The following is a 24,228-nucleotide window of genomic DNA, read 5'->3' as shown; positions in this document are numbered from 1 at the left end:
AAAAAAAAAATTGGAAATTACGAGAATGAAGTCGTAAAATTACGAGAATAAAATCTACTTGAAACAGGTGAAAATAGTTGTTTTTTTTCCAGTGATGACTCTTATTTTAAGTGTTATATTTTTGCTTGTAAAAGGACAAATGTTGCATAGCTGAAAAACTTAAACTTGCTAAAGTTGCTGAAATATTTAATAAAGTGTAAACTGGAGTTAAACGTCTAAAGTGTGTTTTTCTGCAGATCAAGCCTTTTTGCCGTTTTTCCTTTCTTTCTTCTCTTTATAATATTATTTATAATATTTAATCAAGTGTAAACTTGTTGTTTTTCTGCAGATCAAGCCTTTTTGCAGTTTTTCGGGGACGAGTTTCTCCGGCTGATTCTGATCCGGTTCGTTTTCTGCTCGGCTTCGCTGAGACTTCACAAGCTTTTCAGAGTAAGTTATTGTAACTTATTATTCTGTTTTAGTAAGTTATTATTCTGTTTTAGTAATTTATGTGAAAAAAGTCAAAATGACGAGAAAAAAGTCGAAAAAAAGTCAAAATGTTGAGAAAAAAAGTTGAATTTTTTCTTTTCTCTCAACAGTTGTGCAGCCGCCGGGCCCTCTAGGGATGAAATAGAACCAGAGTTTAACCAGAAATAAGACGTATATTCTTGTTAATATTTCTAGTTTTTGCAAAGAAAGAAAGAAAGAAAGAAGAAAGAAAGAAAGAAAGAGAAAGAAAGAAAGAAAGAAAGAAAGAAAGAAAGAAAGAAAGAAAGAAAGAAAGAAAGAAAGAAAGAAAGAAAGAAAGAAAGAAAGAAGAGGAAAAAGGAAAAAAAGATTAAAAAAACAAAATAAGATGAAAAAAACAGGAAAAAGAGGAAGAAAAAGGAGGAAAAAAAGAGAAAAAATTATATTGTTAATGTTTCTATTTTTCGCAAAGAAAGAAAGAAAGAAAGAGAAAGAAAGAAAGAAAGAAAGAAAGAAAGAAAACATTTGAAAAAAATATGGAAAAAAATAGGAAAAAAGATGAAAAAAATATACGAAAAGGGAGAAAAAAAGATGAAAAAAGAAAAAGATAAAAAAAAACAAATAAGATGAAAAAAACAGGAAAAAGAGGAAAAAAGTATATTCTTGTTCACATTTGTAGTGTTTTTTGTCGTTTTTCGGCAGGAGAACCGGAGTTTAACTAGAAATAAGACGTATATTCTTGTTAATATTTGTAGTTTTTGTGTTTTTCTGCAGGAATCCCGGAGTTTTCCCGAGTCGTTCCCGGATCTTCCCAAACCCGACACGGTGGAAAACAACGTTCTGCAGAAACTGGTGCTGGAACTCGCCGTCATGTTGGACGTGCAGAGTTTGTTTCTGGACCAATCGCTGGAGCCGTTTTGAAAAACTCTAATATATAAATATTAAAGTTCTGCAAAAACTCAACATCTTAATATTAAAGTTCTGCAAAAACTCAACATCTTAATATTAAAGTTCTGCAAAAACTCAACATTTTAATATTAAAGTTCTGCAGAAAATCATCATCCTAACAGGAATATTTGTCTTATTTCTAGTTAAAATGTCTCATTTTTAGTCAAGAAAAATCTCATTACACTTAAAACAAGACTCATTACCAGAAAAATAACTTGTTATTTGACAATTTTCAACTGTTTCAAGTAGATTTTAACTTGAAATCAGTAGAAAAATCTGCCAGCGGAACAATATTTTTTTCTCAAAATTTCAACTTTTTTCTTGAAATTTCAACTTTTTTCTCGACATTTTGACTTTTTTCTAATAAATTCCAACTTTTTTCTCGAAATTTCGACTTTTTTTCTCGACATTTTGACTTTTTTCTCAAAATTTCTACTTTTTTCTTCAAATTTCGACTTTTTTCTTCAAATTTCGACTTTTTTCTTCAAATTTTGACTTTTTTCTCAAAATTTCGACTTTTATCTCAATATTTCGATTTACTTGAAACAGGTGAAAAGTGTTGTTTTTTTCCAACGACATTTCGACTTTTTTCTTGACATTTCGACTTTTTTTAAGTGAAAATTGACTTGAAACAGGTGAAAAATGACTCTTGTTTTAAGTGTAATGAGATTTTTTGACTAAAAATGAGACATTTAACTAGAAATAAGACCAATATTCCTGGTAAGATTTAGAGTTTTTGCCCTCACTGTCATTCCCTTTTTTTTTCTTTAAAATTATAAAAGGGAATCAAATTTCTGCTTCAAAACCCACAAGTTCACGATTTAAATGTTTTATTAATTAAAGCAACGTTATGTTCACATAGATAAGTTAAGAGTTAAAGAGGTTTAAATCTCCCCGTTCTGAATCTGTGACTTCACTGTAAAAACTCCAAATTACCAGGAATATTTGTCTTATTTCTGCTTAAAATGTCTCATTTTTAGTCAAAAAAAATCTCATTACACTTAAAACAAGAGTCATTACCAGAAAAATAACTTATTTGACAATAAAAGTTGAAATTTGGAGAAAAAAGTCGAAATTTGGGGAAAAAAGTCAAAATGTCGAGAAAAAAAGTTGAAATTTGGAGAAAAAAAGTCAAAATTTGGGGAAAAAAGTCAAAATGTCGAGAAAAAAATCTTGTTCCACTGGCAGATTTTTCTACTTATTTCAAGTGAAAATCTACTTGAAACAGGTGGAAATTGTCAAATAACAAGTTATTTTTCTGGTAATGAGTCTTGTTTTAATGAGATTTTCTGACTAAAAATGAGACATTTTAACCAGAAATAAGACAGATATTCCTGTTCAGATTTAGAGTTTTCCAGTGCGAATGCTGCCATTAGTTTTGACTCCGTTTTTAATGTTTAAATCTATTTGTTAGCATCGTTATTAAGTGTACAGTTCACATGTGAATAGTAATGTTGTGTTTGTTCACTATTCCGTCTAAAAAAGGAACATTTGTTTGAAAAAAAAGGAGAAAATGAACATTTTTTATTTTTTTTTATTGTTACATTCCAACTTTCTGAGGATTTGAAGAAAAAGAGAAACTGGTTCTTTACTCTTGTATTTTCACTTTACCTTCCCTGTATTTATGACAATTATGACATTTAAGAAGTTGTAAGCTTGCACTTTATCAAGTTTAATATTATTATCTTTGTCTGTCGTGATTTAGAGAAAAAAAAAACAACTTCCCATGTTGTTGTAAAAAACTCTAAATCTGACCGGAATATTTGTCTTATTTCTAGTTAAAATGTCTCGTTTTTAGTCAAAAAATCTCTTTTTCACAAAATTTTTACTTTTTTTCTCGACATTTCGACTTTTTTCTCCAAATTTCAACTTTTTTCTCAAAATATGGACTTTTTCTCAAAATTTTGACTTTTTTTCTCGACATTTCGACTTTTTTTCTCGATATTTCAACTTTTTTCACAAAATTTTGACTTTTTCACAAAATTTTGACTTTTTCTCCAAATTTTGACTTTTTTCTCGATATTTAGACTTTTTTCTCCAAATTTCTACTTTTTTTTAACAACATTTCTACTTTTTCTTGACATTTTGACTTTTTTTCTTCAAATTTCGACTTTCTTTCTCGACATTTCAACTTTTTTCTCAACATTTCGACACTGGCAGATTTTTCTATTTATTTCAAGTGAAAATGTACTTGAAACAGGTGAAAATGGTCAAATAACAAGTTATTTTTCTGGTAATGGGTCTTGTTTTAAGTGTAATGAGATTTTATGACTAAAAGTGAGCCATTTTAACCAGAAATAAGACCAATATTCCTGGTCAGAGTTGGAGTTTTGTACATTTTTCTATTCCTACATGTTAAGAAAAATGGGTGCATCACTCTTTCTAAAAACATGAGACTTCCTGCTTGTTATTCACTCACAAAAGTGTCAAATGTATTTTCCACATTTCCGTTTAAAGAAAAAGAAAAGCAGAGATGATTATGTGTAAAAAGCAGCATGTTTGTTAGAATAGAAAGAGCCAAAGACGTCGTGTCTCACGTTTTATCCTTTAATCTGTTTAAAAGTGTAAAAGTGTTGAACGTTTAGTTTTCCTGTGTTTGTCCGATGGAATCAATAAAGAAAAGAAAAGCTGGCTTCATATTACAAATAAAAAAACTGTTTTGGACTCTTTGGATACTGTTCTATTTGATATATTAGATTAGATATATTTTTTCTTCTTTTTTATTTTCTTTTTTTCCTATTTTTTTCTTTTTTTCCTATTTTTTCTCTTTTTTCCTCTTTTTTTTCTCCTTTTTCCTAATTTTTTTTCATCATTTTTTCTCTTTCTTCCTCTTCTTTTTTCTTTTTTTTCCATTTTTTCTCTTATTTTCCTCTTTTCATCTTATGTTCTATTTATTTCCTCCTTTTTCTCTTTTTTCTCTTTTTTTCTTTTTTCATTTTTTTCCCTATTTTCTTCCTCTTTTTTATCTTTTTTCCTCTTTTCATTATTTTTTTTCTCTTTTTTTCCTCTTTATCTTTTTTCCTCTTTTCTTCTTTTTCTTTTTTTCCAAATTGTTTCCTCTTTTTTATATTTTTTTCCTTTTTTATCTTTTTTTCCTCTTATATTTTTTCCGTCCTTTTTCTTTTTTTCTCTTATTTTTCCTCTTCATCTTATTTTCTATTTCTTTCCTATTTTGTCTCTTTTTTTCTTTTTTTTTTTTTTTCATTTTCCCCTCTTTTTTCTCTTTTTTTCATCTTTTTTTTTAATCTTTTTTCATTTTTTTTCTTCGTTTTTTTATCTTTTTTTCCTTGAATTTCACCCACCCAGGAATATTATTTTTATTTATATATTTTTTTCTCCTGCCTGGCCTTAATACTCTTCCGTTAAATAAAGAAATCACTAAATGAACAAAAATAATAATAATAATAAAAATGTTTTTATTACAGCAGGAAATAAATCGCCACTAAATAAAGAAATCACCAAATAAAACTAAAAACCTAACAAAAAGCCTGTGTTTTCCGTGCTACGTAATGACGTAATGACGTGGCGACGTGTCCGCGTTACGTGGTGACGTCAGAGCCGGAGGCGGCGAGTTTAAAGAGTCTCCGGTTCGGAGGTTTTTAGTTCAAACTCCACATGTTTTCATCAGGAAACATCAGAACCGAGCCGGAGGAAACATCCAACCACAGGTACCACTTTCTTCTTCATCTGCTCGCGTTTTTGCAAAGAAATCGCTTAGAAATGCTGTCGTTTTTTACAGTTTTATCAGAGAATCCGGAGTTTCTACCGCGCTTTCTTCTGCAAAAGGTTCTGGTTAAAGCTGCTTTTCTGATAAAACTGCAGGATTTACGCCCCAAAAGGCCAATTTAAGCCGTAAAAGACGCGTTTGTAGGTTTGTTTTCCCCCCATTTTGAAGATCCGTGCTGGAGTTAAAGCCTGATTTATGGTTCCGCGTTAAATCGACGGCGTAGGCTACGCGTCTACGTCAACGTACGGATTTATGGCTTTGCGTCGGTGTGACGCGGGACCATAAATCAGGCTTTAATAGCAGGCGGCCGCGCTGCTGCAAATGGCGGGTTTCTGTTTCTGCAGGAGTTTAAGAATCCGTGTATCATTCGTTCTTTCCATTTTCAATTGCCAATCAAAAACGAAAAAATGAAAAAGTGACTGGTTATTTTGTTTTTTGTATTTCATTATAACACAAAAAACGGAAAAACGGCTGGTTTTTCATATTTCAATTTTAGGCACAGATCAAAAATACGAAATCGAAAAACGGGACACAGAACTGAATTTGATTTTAATATTTAATTTGTCGGGTTTACGTGACCCGGAAATGGCTCTGTACGCGGTTCTACGGCAGTAACCATAGCTACCATGGCGGCGCTGGAACAACACATTAAGGATTATTTTTTAAAGATTGATTAAGGACTTGTTCCACAGCGGTTTGACGTACAAAGATATTTTCCTGCACGTTGCAGCAAATGAGCACAGGATGCGCGCCCATTGTTGCGGCGCGGCGGAAGAAGCGGAAGAAGTTGTATGAGTTTGACTAGAGCGAGGGAAGATTTGTTTCTTAAGTTGCGTTTTTGGAGTTGCAGTAACGTTATAGAAGAACAACATGCCCACCAGCTGTTGTGTGTACGGGTGTACACATAGAAATCCCGAGGAACATACATTTTTTGCAATTCCCAGAGGAAACAGGCCATTTAAAAGCACCGTAGCGGCTGTGGCTGCAAGTAAAAGAACCGACTGGACCGAGGATCATCAAGAATGCCCGCGTTTGCAGTGCTCATTTCATATCTGGTGAGTTATCGTGGCTATCTGGTTTAGCTTTACTTGAATGTCTTTAATTGAGTAACTGTAAGTAGAGTAAGTGTATTGTAAGTGTTTGCTACCATAGACTGTAAGTTTACTGCTGGTGCTGGTACTAACTCATCCAGCTGAGAGCTTCAGTGTGGTGTACATAATAATAATTAATATTATTAATATTATAGATCCATGGGTGTACAGCAGCTCCACTAACTTAACAGCTGTAACGCTCTAGCATCATTGTTGTTTAGGATGTGTGCCCTGGTTGTCTTTTCTCTGATTTGAGCATCTCAGAACACTTAAGAAACTTGAAAAGTGGTTATCTGGTGTTATTTGGCTAATGTGTATCTTTCTTTTTACAGGTGAGATGTCTCTGGACCACGAGAGTCCTGATTTTGTGCCCTCTATTTTTTCATACACTAAACAAAACCAAAACCCCGATGCAAAGATCAAAAGGTAAAATACAATAAATAAGACCCAGCTGTTTGTGTTTTTAGCTTAACCTAATGACATGATTAACTCATGAATATTAAGGGTTTACTTATTTTGGTATTAAGCAAACCATAACCGATAATTAAGATGGGAATGTATTGTATTACAGCTTGAGATCAGTATTTTTGTTCATTTGAGTTTTTTTATGTGAAGGTACCAAAGAAAAAAGAAATGGAGTGAAAGACTTCTGGTTGCTCCACCAAACCAACCTGCTCCTGCTCCTGGAACTCCAGAGGAATCACCGGCATGGATCACAGTCCTAGTAACTCCAGAGGAAGTCGCCAGCATGGATCACAGTCCTAGTAACTCCAGAGGAAGTCGCCAGCATGGATCACAGTCCTAGTAAGTGTAGCCACTGTTGTGTCATTTCAAGTCTCATTGTATGTATAATGGTTCAACCATGTTGAGTATTCTCCCCCTATGCTGATCTCCACATCCATTCTTTTCTTCACAACCCATATTTATGCACAGTGTAGACTAACACAGTTGCAATTAATCTTAGGTCTATGTATGTGACAAATAAAATCTCCTTGTCCCTGTCCTTTTCTCCTCTCCTATTCACAACTGTCCTCTACTGATTCCAATGCCCCTCTTGTGTTCTCTATACACCTCTCCATCCATCCATCCATCCATCCATCCATCCATCCATCCATCTCGTCTTCAATTCTCAACTGTTTTCTTTTCTGCTAAAGCTGAAGAGGACATCCCACTCACGAGGACAGAATACAATGACCTGAACCTGAGGTACACCGAGCTGAAGAGTGACTACGTCAACCTGCAGGAAAAGTATCAACAGCTGCGAGATGAAAATGAGAGACTTAAAGAGGAGCTGAAGAAGTCGACATTTTCATACTCAAATATTAAGTGCAACATGGTACAACTGTTGTTTATCACTAGAATAACATCTGTGCTCTTTGACTGGTTGTGCACCAAAATTGCAGGAAGTGTAAAAATATTCAGCAACAAGCTCTCTCTACAGGATCATCTTTTGATAGTGTTAATGAAATTAAGGTTGCAGCTCATGGTGCCACCCTTCACATTCCAGCTTTCACCAAAGGCAAACAGCAACTTTCTGCACAGGAGGTCGACACATCAAGACAACTGTCACGTGTCAGGATACATGTCGAACGTGTTATAGGGAGATGGAAGAACTGTCACAGGCTGACCTTCTAGATGATTGTTATTGTGTGCTAGTCTCACAAACCTTAGCAAAAGTGTTGTTCCGAAAAAATCTAAGAAATAAGGGTTCTGAATAATAACATCAAGTCTTGACATTTTTTTATTTTCTCATCAGTGATTTGGAGCTGTGACTATGAATTGAATATCAGCCATTAATGATTTACTTGACTATTAAAGTTTTGCTAATAAACTACCAGAGTTATTTGTTTTTTCTCACTGATTGTGTAAATGTATTGATTATTTTCTCTTTTTAAAGCTACAAACATCCAACTTCCACAGCTGTAAATATGCTGCACAAATATACATATATTCACTATATGTGTTGTATATCAAACTCAGGTATATTATAGATATATTAATCCCCACAAACCCTCAAATAAAAATAATGAATTTACCTAAAAATAATGAACTAAGTTTTAAAAAACAGTATTTTGCATTATATGCCTTTTAATGTTTTTATTTTTATCATATTAGTGGGAATAGGTTTCTGTAAAGTAATGGTGATAATGTGAGATGCAGGATGGACAATAAATCTCATATCATTTTTAATTTTTTTTAAATAACTATCAACTTCATTCAATGTTGAAATTATTTTTGTACATTTGTAGTTCTAAACATATTTAGGGTGTTTTTTTACTCACTTTTGTCTCTCCCTCGACTAGGGTTGCCACCTTTCAGAAATAGAAATAAGGGACGCCCTGATTTCAGCAGCGCAGGAGCCAAAAAAAAGCCCCAAAACTTCTAAACTGAATAAAAATGTGTTTATTTTATATGAAAAAACTAAATGCTTTGATTTAAAGTTTAAAGTGCTTTAATAGCATTGAACTTGCATGACTGTACAGACAGACAACCATACTAGCAACTGAAATATCCTCCTATTCTATGTATGTCCACATCGGCCCAGATGTAGAATATAGCCTACAGGTGAAGAATATGGTGTAAAAGTTAATTTATTTCAATAATTCAACTAGAATATGGTGTAAAGGTTAATTTATTTCAATAATTCAACTAGAATATGGTGTAAAAGTTAATTTATTTCAATAATTCAACTAGAATATGGTGTAAAAGTTAATTTATTTCAATAATTCAACTAGAATATGGTGTAAAAGTTAATTTATTTCAATAATTCAACTAGAATATGGTGTAAAAGTTAATTTATTTCAATAATTCAACTAGAATATGGTGTAAAAGTTAATTTATTTCAATAATTCAACTAGAATATGGTGTAAAAGTTAATTTATTTCAATAATTCAACTAGAATATGGTGTAAAAGTTAATTTATTTCAATAATTCAACTAGAATATGGTGTAAAAGTGAATGAAAATACGGTACAAATCGTGTCCCGTATTAGTTCAATACGGGACGCAACATTTTTTTCTCAAATAAAGGACAATTCCGTATTTTACGGGACGGGTGGCAACCCTACCCTCGACGTTATTCCAGTTATATGCAAATTGCCAATTATGTAAATTAGGCGATGACGTCATTTAGCGACTTCTAGCGACTTTTGGGACAGCCAATAGAGACTTTCCTTACTTAGGAGTTGGCAACACTGACGACAGGACCAGAAGTCAGTCAGCCCGCCATCAGCCATGGAGCAGTACGTCTTGTTTCGAGGAGCAAAGCGTGTGACTTTGAAGGAGGAGGACATGACAACTGAAAAAATCAGCAGGATTTTCCAGGTAAGTTTTTCACAAAGAACCTTTTCTGTGAAATTGCACTGTACTTTTAACCGCCAAACGAAGCCTAGCCCAGTGGTTCCCAAATGGTGTGCACACCGAGACGAGCTTTTTTGTGACAGCTATATATTATTACTGCTTAATTACATAACTTGTCTTGGCGAGGCACACTCGTTGCCATGTGTGATATATATTTAGTTTTGGGAAATTGCGATGTCTTCAAAGCATTATCTGAAGTTGTCTGCAACTGACAGCAAGTAGTTAACGTCAGATGTATTTCCATTGAAACGGGGTCTAACACTAGCAAAAAACTTATACTTGGAGCGTATTGTTCCACATTATGGATTCATTTTGATAATATATTTTTTTCTTATTGGTGTTGAATGCATATGCAATTTTACAAATGTTCAATAGAACTTGGAGAAAATATTTTTTGATTGATATTTTGTTAATAAATGATTAATGATCATCATAGTTGTCAAGTTTTATTTAGTTTAAGTAAATTAAGATACTGTAAAGATTTATGGAGTGGTGACAGTTAGAGCCCTGCGCGGGACGGTTTTTTTCATCCCGCTCCCGCCCGCAGCAAAATTCAAAATTCAAAATTCAAAATTCAAACCGCCCGATCCCGCGAGATTTGGGTTGGGTCCCGCGGGACCCGGCGGGCCCCAATCCCAATGGGATTAAAGTTCTCCGTCTCTAGACGGTTTTCCGTCAATTCGAAAATTAGGAGAGAAAAAAAGAAAGAACAAAAAAACATTTGCACGTGCGTTATCATGTTAAACCTGAATTATGGTTCTGCGTTAAATCGACGCAGTGCCTACGCCGTAGCCTACGGCGTAGGTTACGCGGCGAGGCGCACCGTCCCGCGTACCTTACGCCGTAGGCTCTGCGTTGGTGTAACGCGGAACCATAACAGGCATTAAACTGGCGCTATTGTAAACCAATTAAGCGAGCCAGAGCCTTGGTATTGGCCAATCAGAAATAGGAGGGCGTGTTGGATCAAGGGGGTAGTCTGGGGGAGCAGTCGCTCCGTCGCCCTCTCCTCGCCGCCGGAGGTGCGGCGTTTGGCCCGCCTCGCGGAGCCTTCGACCAGCGGCGTCGGCGGATGGCGGCGGCGACTCTGGACACGCGCCGGGACCTTCTCGCGGATCTCCCCAGCTGCGGCGCCCGTCAGGGACCCGTTAACGCGGCCCCCGGCAGGTCGCCTCTAGGTTTACCACCTTTCAGAAATAGAAATAAAGAACGCCTGATTTCAGCAGCGCTGCACAGGAGCCAAAAAAGGGACATCCCCAAAATTTCTAAACGGCATAGAAATGTATTTATTTTATATAAAAAAAACTAAATGCTTTGATTTAAAGTGCTTTAATAGCATTGAACTTTCACGACTGTACAGACAGACAACTATATAGCAACTGAAATAGCCTATGCTCCTATAGTAAATATAAATATAGCTACAGGTGAAGGTCGGAACATTAGAATATGGTGTAAAAGTTTGTATTTATTTATTTCAATAATTCAATTTAAAAGGTGAAACTAATATATTACATAGTCTCAATACATGTTAATTTTGATGGTTGAATTGTTTATTGATTTCATAAAATATTCAAATTTTTTGAGATTTTTTATTTGGGGTTTTCATAAACTGTGAGCCATAATCACCAAAATTATAACAAATAAAGGCTTGAAATATCTTACTTTGAAGCCTTGCTAAATGCAGTGACATCAGAGCAGCTGGTCAACTGGATGAAGAAATGCAGCTTACCAGGTTGACTCAGATCTAGGAGAACAGGCCTTTAATGAGAGGACTGCACGAATTGATGTGGACTATACATTAAAAGCAAACTGACAATAATAAAACTGCTCAAAATCACCTTCCTTCAATAAAATGCTATTGGTCTCGAGTAATTAAATAGTGTTGGTTAAAGTCTTCTTACACCATAAATGCTGTATTAGAAAACGGGCTAATACAACATTTAACTTTTTTACTTGAAACTTTTGGGAAGCGACCGCACAGCAGAAAAGGGGCCGTTCTTAAAGGGGACCTATTATGGCATCTAGTACCTATTTTAAACAGGCCTTGAGTGTCTTAAAAACAAGCTTTTGATTGTTTTTGCTAAATAAATTAGAAATTCAGCCTCTGAGCCATGTCTGCAGCATCCCAGTCTATGATATGATAATGAGGCATGTGCTGATTGGCTGCCTGAATGACGTGATACACCGCTAGGGAAAAATGGCGGAAGCTCCGGCCAGCGGAGTTAGTTGTGTGTGTGGTTTCACGCATCGGAGGCAAATGTATGTATGTAAATCGCTCCCGTCGTTACGTAACGACGGGAGCAGAATCTTATTGGCTCGTAGATCCACATCACACTGGACGGCTCATCTGGGCGGCTGTACAGACACTGCAGAATTTAGTTGCTTTCCTCCTTCTCTGAGTTGGCAGGATGAGGGGAAACTACTTTATATATGTTAAAGCAAGAGAAAATCTGTTTTTCATAATAGGTGCAGTGCATAGATGGCGGGGGAATATGAACTGGCCTGAAAAATTTTTTTCAGTCAAAAATATTTTTTTTTGCTTTAATCCCTGAATGCAGCCCTCTAGTTACAGTGATAACACGTGTTATCGAAACTATTTTGCATGAATACTGTATGTATACAGGTGTGCCTTGAGATTTTGGCTTGGCCTTTGGTGTGCCTTAGGCAAAAAAAAAGTTTGAAAACCACTGGCCTACCCTATATTTTGCATAAACCTCTCACTTTACTTTTTCAAAAGGTTCATGGCCCCAGTCTCTACATCACTGATGACACCAATGTTGCCATATTTCCTGGGAATGATGGTCACTTCAGCACTATTGAGCTCATAATAAGGGGACATTATGAAGTGCATGGAGAGAGCAACGATGTGGGGGAGCCATCCGGTGTACCTGGACCATCGAACCCTACCCGCTTCGCCTTCCGCCGGCCATCCAGTGCTGCTGCGGGTTCCGCTTTAACTGCAAGACCTTCTGCAAGAGCACCCATGGCAAAGGCATTCCAAAGGTCACCAAATACTTTAACACATCAGATAAACGCATCAGGCCAATATGAGAGTATGTGTCTCTGTCTGTCTCTCTTTCTGTTCTAAAAAACACTTTCATCTTCAGGAACGTCTTCATTGCTGATCTTGTGGAGGGCAGATTGGAAACCAGCAAAACACTGACAGTTCGATTCTTGGAATTTGAGGCTTCTGTCATGGGCATCACAAGTAAAGTCAATGATGCCCTTGAACAAGAGGAATCGGTCATCCTTACCGATGGTCAGGGAAACCAGATCTTGGACACAGAGGGAACCAGAGGTAAATTAATAAATAAAAACAAACATTTATAACCCTCTGGTTTTAAGAAAACTACTCACTTTTTTTCTGAAAAATTGTATACTTTATGTTCCACTAAATCAACTATTTTCTTTTCAGGATCAGCATTTTGGAAGCAAAATGCAAGGAAAGTTTATGCTGTGAAGGAAGGAGATTTGCACCAGTTACAAGGAAGCAAAAAGAGGAGACTCAGGTATGTAAAATAAGCATTTTTTTTGTCAATCATGATGGCATATTTGTATGGATATTCTCCTCAATCAACAAGTGAAGAGGACCATCTTTGTGAGAATTTTTGCCAATATAGGCCATTCAAGTCTCTGTAATTTCCATTAGGGCTGCAACTAACGACTATTTTAATAGTCGACTAGTCACCGACTATTGAAACGATTAGTCGAAAAATCGGATAATTAGTAATTTTTTCTTAAATTTAGTATGTCGCTTTAATTATGTGGCAAATTATAATAAACACGATAAAGATGGGTACTTCAATGAAAAATACAGGACTGTCTCAGAAAATTAGAATATTGTGATAAAGTCCTTTATTTTCGGTAATGCAAAAATGTAATACATTCTGGATTCATTACAAATAAACTGAAATATTGCAAGCCTTTTATTATTTTAATATTTCTGTTCATGGCTTACAGCTTAAGAAAACTCAAATATCCTATCTAAAAAAAATAGAATATTCTGGGAATCTTAAGCTGTAAGCCATAATCAGCAATATTAAAATAATAAAAGGCTAGCAATATTTCAGTTGATTTGTAATGAATCCAGAATATATGACATTTTTGTTGTTTTAATTGCATTACAGAAAATAAAGAACTTTGTCACAATATTCTAATTTTCTGAGACAGTCCTGTAGATATTTTATTCAACTTTGCCCCTGTTCATACCAAAAATTAATAAAATGTCCTATTTAAAACCAAGGACAGGCACATTGAGCAGTCAGACATAAATCCATGAATAAATAAACCTCTGTCCATTATTTTTCATTTTTTAAGAACAGGCAAATGTGTTATATAAAAAATAAAATAAAACGTCTCATATTTTTTCTGTATCAAGTGGGTGAAATCGGTTCTGGATGGAAGGACGTTCTCTGGGTTGAACTGGTGTATCATTTGTTGAAACTCGTCACACAGACCCAACGTGCTTTCTCTTCAAATGCTTGTGCATTACCAACGTGCTCCCGTGATAAGCAAGGTCGGCTTTGCAAACCTTGCAAGTCTTCTTTTTATTTACCGTATCGAGGCTAAAAGGCTCCTAAACTTCAGAAGTTTTGTTACATGCAGCTGCTACAGGACGGGACGCCGTTATTTCTGTTTACCCGCTACCGCTCGGCAGAGACGCTATCGCGCATGTGCGACTCGGCAGAGATTGTATTGAAGTGAGAAGCCTCACTCCGTTGGAAAAACACGTCTGGCGACAATTGTCGACAATGGAATTCATTGTCGACAATTTTGATTATCGATTTTTGTCGACAACGTCGACGAATCGTTGCAGCCCTAATTTCCATTGCATGAGAGTTAGGATCACTATGAATACATTAACTTATAGACTTCGATTAATTGTTATGTATTAATTAGTTTGACAGATCATTGGAAGTTGCAATGGTGGAGTTATTGCATTTAGAATGCTGGATTTGAAATATGACACACGCACCAGGACTAAACAACTGGTTACAATGATTGCATTTTTACTGGTTAGGATTTTGCTGAGACCAAGTAGGTTATAACATGTATATTTTGCTTGTTTTTCAGTCGGCGAGATGATAATGGTTTAGATGCAGTGTTCGATACAATCGAAGAAGTGGTCCTGGCAGCACAAGGTCTTAAGGAGGTGTCAACTACAATTAAAGAGCTGACAAACCTGGCAAGTTCCAACCGAAGAACAACAGTGTCCTTGACAGAGGCTGAAGCAGCAGCTATTAAAGATGCCTTCGGCTGTGTTGTCTGCAAGGGTAAATAAGAAAGTTTTGTCTTTTGTAGGCAGGTATCAGTGTCCATGAAGAAAATAGACCCCAACGCCATAAATAATGTAACCACTTGTGCAATAACTGTATTTTTAAAAAAAAATTGTTTTCTGATTCAAATGTGCAGGTCCAGTGGTTGAGCCCATGGTTTCATCGTGTTGCCATAGCATTATTGGCTGCAGGAGTTGCATCGAACAATGGCAGCAAAATTCTACATTTTGCCCAAAATGCAGAGCGGATGATTTTGACATCAACACACAAAAACTCACCGGACTGTCCGATGCATTGGCTGCCCTGGAAAACATACTGTGCAATTAAAACTGTACAGTATGTAGTTGTGATCATTCTGTTCTTCATTGTTCAGTTTTTTCCACTTGAAAAATGTTTTGCATTTGTATGCATTCAAAGCACTTTTGACTTTTGTGTTTGTGCATGTTCATGGTGTTGTTTTGTTTTGGCCAAATCTTTCAGTGTTGTAAAAGCCAAAGTACCTCATATTTGCACTATTTTTACTATATTTTGAAAGTATAAAGCTTTTGTAATATTTTTCTACGCCTTTGTAAGCCTAGAAAGGTTAAATAAAACAGTTCAAAGAAATAAGGGAGACATTCAAAGCACTTTTGACTGCTAAAAATGTTTGTGCATCTTCATAAGTTTTATTTATTTTGGCAAAATCATATGTCAGTTTTGTAAGAGACAAAGTAGCTCATATTTGCACTATTTTATGTTGTGGATTTTTGTTGAAAGTATAAAGCTTTTGTAATATTTTTCTAAGCCTAGAAAGGTTAAATAAAACAGTTCAAAGAAATACAACTTTATTTGTCAAATTATTCACCTGATAACTTAGAGGCATGGCAACTTTGTAACACATAAATCAATAACTACATCCAAGTTTTTTCAGTAAGTAAAAAACAGACCAAATGGTTTGCTCATCCAGTTACTCAAGAACACCACAGGCAGCGAGAAAACAACTAAAACAGTTTATTTTTTCAGACATATCTTGCAGTCACATTCATTAGGCAGATTAAAGCATCTTGGAAAGGAGTATCATCGTTGTTTACCACATGATTAAAAAGAAGAGAGATATCAGGGTAGTTCTCTGCAAAGCTCTGTTCTGCATGGCATCTGCCCTCTTCAGATGAAAACGGATCAGATCCAAAAGCAGACTCCCAGGTCAGTGAGCATCTTAAGTCTTGCTCATACATGTTTGCCACAACAGAAGCACATGGCAGCAGCTCCTCAGAGACTTTAGCTAGGCAGCCACCTGCTGCCAGTTCATTGGGTATTCCACGACCTAAGACATGGAATCAAAGCAATACTGGTCAGGGTGGATGGATTGGGAGTGGAAAAAATGGATCAATATTTTAAAATATTAAAGTGTAAATAATCATTTAAGCATACCTGGAATCTTGTGTGCATTCCATGAACGCACCACTCTGTCAAGTCCAATTTGGCTTACTTGACATGTCAGATTTGAGATGCAAAATTTAGTGAGGTTGTCCTCCATGTTCACAACCTCTTGGTCCAGCAGGTGCACCAGAGCCCGTTTAAGTGGATAGTTCACTCGATTGTTCACCTCTGGCCACAACCTCTCCACTCGAAGGTTCTGTTGATCAAAAGTCCAAATGATGTTTTTAGGTGAAAGGGAAATACAAAAGCAGAAAATGTAACAATACATTATTGATTAAAAAAAAAAATCTGAATCAACTTAATATTCGAAGTATGTGTGTGCCACACATACAAGGGGTTTGACTCCATTTTTACATTACTTTTGATGTAAAACTACCTAATAATAACATGGATACTAACAAATCAAGTCAAGGGATAGATGAGATCATACACAAGTATGTAGAAATAAGTATGAACACATAAAAGCACCAAACCAAACACGAAAAATAAAAAGTGTATGTAGAAGTCAACTGTTAAGATGTAATCTAAACAAATGTGCAATGTAGTGCAATGTAAATCAATACTGGATGGATGTACATGGTGTATAAGGTGATTATGTACAGTATATGTCTACAATCTGCATTAGATAGATAGATAGATAGATAGATAGATAGATCTTTATTAATCCCTTGGGAGGGTTCAAATATAAAAAGTATGAAGTGCAGTTCAAGGTTAAAGGAAAAATAATGAATATATTAATAAAACTAATAGTAAAAAACATATTTCACATTACAGAACAACAATTGCACATGTACAGCAGATGCACAGGGTTTCTGGGAGAGCTTAGTCATGTTTAATAATGTTTAATACTCATCCCCAATTAAGGAAGGTAACACTAGTGCATGAAGCACCAATAATTTCTATTAGATCTTTCATACAACCCTTACCCTTGATGATTTGGTTTGGAGGTATGGTGGCCGGCTGAGGTTGTGTCTGTATCTTGACAGCCTCTCCTGCATGTAAAGACACAGGTAGAACTCCCTGCCATGATCAACCCGAACTTGGTCCCACATGCCATGGTTCACAACTGCAGATCTGGAATAAAATAATGTTTACGGGACTGCACTGAATTTAACTAACTCAATAAGAGTATGTATAATAATAATAATAATAATAATAATAATAATAATAATAATAATAATAATAATAATAATAAGATAATATAATAAGTAAGATAACACGGGACAGAAAAATATGACAATAATAATGGTAGTTGTGAATATATTCACCTGTATACATCCTCATAAATCACAAGGTTGTTTTTCACTGGCATGGTCGAATGTGCGACAATTTTGCTGCTGTAGCCATCAACAGCCAAAACATGTGTAACTCCAAACATCCCAAGCTTTTCATTTTGGTCTAAATGAAGCTTATGACCCATATACTCAGCATGGTAGGGAATTGGATTTAAATTACGAGCACCCTGGGGGAAAAAATAATAAAAAATATTTAGCACACAATCTTCATAATATGTTTTTATAATGACTCATTTGTACTATATATTTACAAAAATGACCAGTAAACAAACACATATTGTAGTTCTTTTAGTTCATTGGTCTAACTTTAATTTAGGGGCCATTTCATTAGTTGAACCGGTAAAATAGAGCACAATACAACACAGTTGTGTTGCCATAGATTATATCATTAAAGTTTTACCTGACGCCGGAATTCATGGTATGGCTGATGGAGCTCTCTTAGGGTTCTTCCAACCCGACCTTCTCCAGCATGCACCCCCAGTGAAGACAGATAGCCGGTCATGAATTTTCGGCCATATGATGGTCCCGTCTGTCACGGGATTTCACATTTACTGTCAGTGTTTCTGTATTCTATTCAGTATTCTATGTAATATATAATATGTGCAATATACTGTGGACATCTGAATAAAAACTTACCTCATAAATAGATTGAATCAAAGCGCTCTCCAGCTCTGCGTCTGATATATGACTTTTTCTCCTCAGATCATGCCGCGCACAGAATCTTCTGACGCTCATTTCTGAGCATTGTAGGAGATCCATCTGCTGCAACGTGCAGGAAATGTTCTTGTGCGTCAAACCGCTGTGGAACAAGTCCTTAATCAAATCTGTGTGTTGTTCCAGCGCCGCCATGGTAGCTATGGTTACTGCCGTAGAACCGCGTACAGAGCCATTTCCGGGTCACGTAAACCCGACAAATTAAATATTAAAATCAAATTCAGTTCTGTGTCCCGTTTTTCGATTTCGTATTTTTGATCTGTGCCTAAAATTGAAATATGAAAAACCAGCCGTTTTTCCGTTTTTTGTTTTTCATTATAAAAACAAAAAACAAAATAACCAGTCACTTTTTCATTTTTTCGTTTTTGATTGGCAATTGAAAATGGAAAGAACGAATGATACACGGATTTTTAAGGTTTATTTAAGTTTATAGTTTCTGTTTCTGCAGGAGTTTAAGGTTTATTTAAGTTTATAGTTTCTGTTTCTGCAGGAGTTTAAGGTTTATTTAAGTTTATAGTTTCTGTTTCTGCAGGAGTTTAAGGTTTATTTAAGTTTATAGTTTCTGTTTCTGCAGGAGTTTAAGGATTATTTAAGTTTATAGTTTCTGTTTCTGCAGGAGTTTAAGGTTTATTTAAGTTTATACTTGAAACAGTAACTGAGTAAAAGTAGAAATACCTGAATAATAACTGAAAAAGACTTTGGTAAAAGTTAAAGTCACTCATAAGAAAATGACTTGAGTAAAAGTGTTAAAGTAGCTCACGATAAATAAACTCAAGTATCAAAAGTAAAAGTATTTTATAGTAGGCATGAAAAGAAGCAACGAGCAAAAATTATTAAATTAAATTATTTAATTTAATAAATTTAAAAAAGAGAGAGGGGAAAAAATATGAAAAAAGAGAAAAAAAATATGAAAAAAGAGGGGGGAAAAGAGAAAATGTGAGAGTATTTAATTAAAAATTTAATTTTACTTTCAGGTGAATGAAATGTGGTTTAGAATAAAACACCAAAACTAAACTGTCTTTATTGCAAAATATAATTCTTTGATTATTTTAATTTGTAACGAGTAACGAGGTGACAAATGTTAAAGTAACAAAGTAAAAGTATATTTTTTATACTATACACTAATTTGTATAAATATATATAATTTTTACAAAAATAACCTGTTTAATACAAGATGTAAACTCTCATAAATATGATATAAATATAATATAACTTATATAGTTATAGCTTACATAAATATAATATAAATATGGTATAAATATAATATAACTGTGATATAAATATAATATAACTGTTATAAATATATAACTATGATATACATATAACTGTGATATAAATATAATATAACTTATAAATATAACTGATATAAATATAATATAACTGTGTTATAAATATAATATAACTGATATAAATATAACTGTGATATAATATAACTGTGATATAAATATGATATAAGTGATATAAATATATATATATATATATATATATATATATATATATATATATATATCTTTAAACACAGTCTTCACTTTTCTACCTCAAATAAACCATTTCTTTATATTTCTTCTTAAATTATTTTATTTTTGTACATTCTTTTAACTCCAAATTCAAATCATTCCACAGTTTAATTCCACAAACTGATACAAAAACTTCTTTTTGTTGTACATAAATAAAGATTTAAGTTTAAAATCTAACCCTCTTTCCTCCCAGTGAGTAATTTCTGAGTGTTATCTGATCTTTTAGCTTTAAACTTTAAACTTGTGCAGATTAAAATGAGCGTCGTTTTGGTAAATGAAATGAGGATATTTAATTTACGTTTTCATAAATGAAATGAAGACATTCCATTTACGTTTTGGTAAATGAAATGAGGACGTTTAATTTACCAAAAGGGAAGAATGTAAGAGATCTATTTTAGTTTTAGCTGAACAATCTCCAGGAGTTTTGCTGCTTTGGTGTTTGATTTTACGACGAGTATTAGGGTAAACTAAGACACAAAAAATGGAAATTACCAGAATAAAGTCGTAAAATTACGACTTTAATCTCGTAATATTACGACTTTAATCTCGTAATATTACGACTTTAATCTCGTAGTATTACGACTTTAGTCTCGTAGTATTACGACTTTAATCTCGTAGTATTACGACTTTAATCTCGTAATATTACGACTTTAATCTCGTAGTATTACGACTTTAATCTCGTAGTATTACGACTTTAATCTCGTAATATTACGACTTTAGTCTCGTAGTATTGCGACTTTAATCTCGTAATATTGCGACTTTAATCTCGTAGTATTACGACTTTAATCTCGTAATATTACGACTTTAGTCTCGTAGTATTACGACTTTAGTTTCGTAGTATTACGACTTTAGTCTCGTAGTATTACGACTTTAGTCTCGTAGTATTACGACTTTAGTCTCGTAGTATTACGACTTTAGTTTCGTAGTATTACGACTTTAGTCTCGTAGTATTACGACTTTAGTCTCGTAGTATTACGACTTTAGTCTCGTAGTATTACGACTTTAGTCTCGTAGTATTACGACTTTAGTCTCGTAGTATTACGACTTTAGTCTCGTAGTATTACGACTTTAGTCTCGTAGTATTACGACTTTAGTTTCGTAGTATTACGACTTTAGTTTCGTAGTATTACGACTTTAGTCTCGTAGTATTACGACTTTAGTCTCGTAGTATTACGACTTTAGTCTCGTAGTATTACGACTTTAGTCTCGTAGTATTACGACTTTAGTTTCGTAGTATTACGACTTTAGTTTCGTAGTATTACGACTTTAGTCTCGTAGTATTACGACTTTAGTCTCGTAGTATTACGACTTTAGTCTCGTAGTATTACGACTTTAGTTTCGTAGTATTACGACTTTAGTTTCGTAGTATTACGACTTTAGTTTCGTAGTATTACGACTTTAGTTTCGTAGTATTACGACTTTAGTCTCGTAGTATTACGACTTTAGTTTCGTAGTATTACGACTTTAGTTTCGTAGTATTACGACTTTAGTCTCGTAGTATTACGACTTTAGTCTCGTAGTATTACGACTTTAGTCTCGTAGTATTGCGACTTTAATCTCGTAGTATTACGACTTTAATCTCGTAGTATTGCGACTTTAATCTCGTAGTATTACGACTTTAGTCTCGTAGTATTACGACTTTAGTCTCGTAGTATTACGACTTTAGTCTCGTAGTATTACGACTTTAATCTCGTAGTATTACGACTTTAATCTCGTAATATTGCGACTTTAATCTCGTAATATTGCGACTTTAATCTCGTAGTATTGCGACTTTAATCTCGTAGTATTACGACTTTAGTTTCGTAGTATTACGACTTTAGTCTCGTAGTATTACGACTTTAGTTTCGTAGTATTACGACTTTTTTTTCTTAGTTTGGCCCTAATACTCCGTCGTAGGATATACAGTAGCTATAGCGTGATTTTTAAAATAGGTGCACTTAGAAAACTTAAATACTCACTTGTTATGTTGATGCACAGTAGGAATGGGAGATATTTAACCGTTCACGATAAACCGTCAAAACAATTCCCCACGGTAAGAATTTGGGGGTCGGGGGGGGGTGGGGGGCATCCAAGTGATCTTCGTGGCGCTCGAAACCCGGAGACTGTTGGGGGGGCTGATAAGAGGGGGGGCCGAGGAGGTGTTGAGTTGAGGGAGGTGGTTATCAGTTAGTGTGTGTAGCGGTAAGTCCGTGAACTTCTCCCAGAGCTGCTCTCAGCCAATGTCCTTGATGTTATCAGGCGGCTCGGTCAGTTCTGAAACAGGTCCACAGATGTTCCTGAGAGGGGAGGGCTAGTGGGGGCAGAGTCACCTTTTTACATTCCACCAGGGAGATTGTGACCAGAGCGATCGGCCAAACCGCCCTGTCAAGGCCAGATTATAGAATCAACAATTATATTGCAAACAGACAGACTCAGTAATTTTCCGTCTGCCTTCAGTCTCTGGTTCATCAATGGCGACTCCAATCAGACGAATTTGTGATCAATTCCCGCCAAGCCGAGCTTCCAACTTCTCCAAGGTCTTCTCCATCTTTCCAATGAGCTCAAAGACGCCGCCAGCCTGCGATTCTGTTCAAGAATCACATCCAGCTTACGGCTTTGCTCCCCCAGCGTTAAAGTCTGAGTGTTGATCACCTTGCTTGATCCTTCAGCCACGTCCGGCAGCTCTGAAAGAGCCAGAACAGCTGTCGACGACTTACGCGTTTGTGGATAGACCAGGAATCCCCCTCCTCCAATTAGCAGAAATCCTGCTATCATAAATCCAATTATGAAGCATCTTCAACTTTCTTTTTTTATAAATCTCTTTATTTTTAGCAAAGTCGAGGTCTGACGTGTCTGTTCTTCTTCTTCTCCTCCAGGATGCCGGTGGTGCAGGATCTGGATCAGGATCTGGATCAGGATCTTCCCGTCATCAGCTCCGTGTTGTCGGGAAATGGACAAAGCTTGAAGAAGTCCCGGTCCAGGACCCGGTCCGGGTCCAAGTCCTGGTTCTGGGACGGCCTGGACACCGAGTCCACCCCCACGGATCTGATCCAGCACTGGTCGCCCCCCCACAAACACCCACGGAGCTGTTGCCGGGGCAACGGGGACCAGGACAAGGAGAACCATGACGAGCACTTTGTCCTGGCCCGCAGGTCCCGGAGGAAGAAGAGCTCAGGTGGGACTGACTCAGTATTTTAGTTATGTGGAGAAATGGCAGGAAAAAGTCTAAATTTTGTGAAAAAAGTTAATGGCGAGGAAAAAAAAGTCTAAATTTTGTGGGAAAAAAAGTCGAAATGTCGAGGAAAAAAAGTCGAAATGTCGAGGAAAAAAAGTCGAAATGTCGAGGAAAAAAAGTCGAAATGTCGAGGAAAAAAAGTCGAAATGTTGAGAAAGTCAAAATTTTGTGAAAAAAGTCAAAACATTGTGGAAAAAAAGGCGAAATGTTAAGAAAAAGGTTCAAAATGTTGAGGGAAAAAAAGTCAAAATGTTGAGAAAAAAGTCGAAATGTCGAGGAAAAAAGTTGAAATTGTGTGAAAAGTCAAAATATTGTGGAAAAAATGGCAAAATGTCGAGAAAAAAGTTGAAATTTTGTGGAAAAAAAAGTCAATGTCGAGGAAAAAAGTCGAAATTTTGTGAAAAAAGTCGAGTGTTTTTTCCAGTGATGATTCTTGTTTTAAGTGTAATGAGATTTTTGACTAAAAATTAGACATTTTAACTAAAAATAAGTCAAATATTCTTTAAGATTTTGAGTTTTTTCAGTGCAAAGCAAACCATTCAAAAGTTGATGAAAGGGGCGGGGCTTTTTGGCGTCTAGCATCGCCACGGTAACACTATTGAAAGAGAAAAGTAATGCGTGTAGTCGCAGGATGGAGACGCACATTTTGATGTATAACACACCTGGGTGCACGTTACGGTTCGAGCTGAATTAACTGCCGAAGGAATGGCATAAATTGAACTAAAATTTCACGATTAATTCAAAATGGCCGACTTCCTGTTGGGTTTGGGCCATGGCTCCAAGAGACTTTTCTTTAAGTTGCGCCATGATACAGGTGTGTACCGATTTTCGTGCATGTACGTCAAACCGTATTGTGGGGCTTGAGGCACAAAGTTTTCAAGGGGGCGCTGTTGGTGGAACAAGATTTATTTTCCTCTTTTTTTTTAATCTCTTTTTTCCTCTTATTTCTCTTTTTTTCATCCATTTTCCTTTTTTTTAAATCTTTTTTTCCTCTTTTTTTCGATCTTTATTTTCTTCTTTTTTTCCTCTTCCTCTTTTTTCATCTTGTCTTTTTTCTCATCTTTTTTTCTTTCTTTTTTCATATATATATATATATATATATATATATATAGATCTAATCAGGGCTCCAGACTGCGACCAAATGCTCGCATTTTGCGACCAAAATTTGAGTATGTGCGACTGAATTTCATGTCCACTCGCACGCGTGCGACCAGTAAATTTGCC

General features: G+C 35.4%; 3 protein-coding genes across 5 annotated transcripts in view; 2 read left to right on the top strand and 1 right to left on the bottom strand.

Moving 5' to 3' along the window:
• The window catches only part of scai (suppressor of cancer cell invasion), a 72,404-nt gene extending 70,668 nt beyond the window's left edge, over positions 1-1,736 (top strand). Inside the window, 2 exon segments of the mRNA XM_061733223.1 lie at positions 329-429; positions 1,222-1,736. Of these exon segments, the coding sequence (XP_061589207.1) occupies positions 329-429; positions 1,222-1,368 (248 nt within the window). The 3' untranslated portion in view covers positions 1,369-1,736.
• Positions 1,737-4,947: 3,211 nt separating this feature from the next.
• Positions 4,948-24,228, top strand: part of skp2 (S-phase kinase-associated protein 2, E3 ubiquitin protein ligase) — a 42,892-nt gene continuing 23,611 nt past the window's right edge. The window contains exons 1-5 of one of the 3 annotated variants that reach the window (XR_009783467.1): positions 4,948-5,063; positions 5,973-6,177; positions 6,546-6,639; positions 6,829-7,017; positions 7,368-8,045. Coding sequence is in view for 1 of the 3 variants with exons in the window: in XM_061733602.1 (XP_061589586.1) it covers positions 5,011-5,063; positions 22,646-22,944 (352 nt within the window). In the remaining 2 variants the exon portion in view is untranslated. Of the gene's footprint in view, positions 5,064-5,972; positions 6,178-6,545; positions 6,640-6,828; positions 7,018-7,367; positions 8,046-22,645; positions 22,945-24,228 lie in introns of those variants that run through there. The other 2 variants (XR_009783468.1, XM_061733602.1) reach the window with 2 other exon arrangements.
• On the bottom strand, positions 15,838-18,641 carry LOC133454499 (uncharacterized). Its single transcript, XM_061733222.1, has 6 exons — positions 18,196-18,641; positions 17,960-18,088; positions 17,533-17,726; positions 17,191-17,338; positions 16,256-16,460; positions 15,838-16,148 (listed from the first exon to the last, which is right to left on the bottom strand). The coding sequence occupies exons 1-6, from the start codon at positions 18,406-18,408 to the stop codon at positions 15,844-15,846; spliced, it is 1,194 nt and encodes a 397-aa protein (XP_061589206.1). The 5' UTR covers positions 18,409-18,641; the 3' UTR covers positions 15,838-15,843.

Source organism: Cololabis saira, chromosome 11 (assembly GCF_033807715.1).
Source record: "Cololabis saira isolate AMF1-May2022 chromosome 11, fColSai1.1, whole genome shotgun sequence".
Classification (NCBI taxonomy): domain Eukaryota; kingdom Metazoa; phylum Chordata; class Actinopteri; order Beloniformes; family Belonidae; genus Cololabis; species Cololabis saira.
The sequence above is the reverse complement of the archived record's forward strand: the minus strand, read 5'-3'. Positions and strand labels throughout refer to the sequence as shown.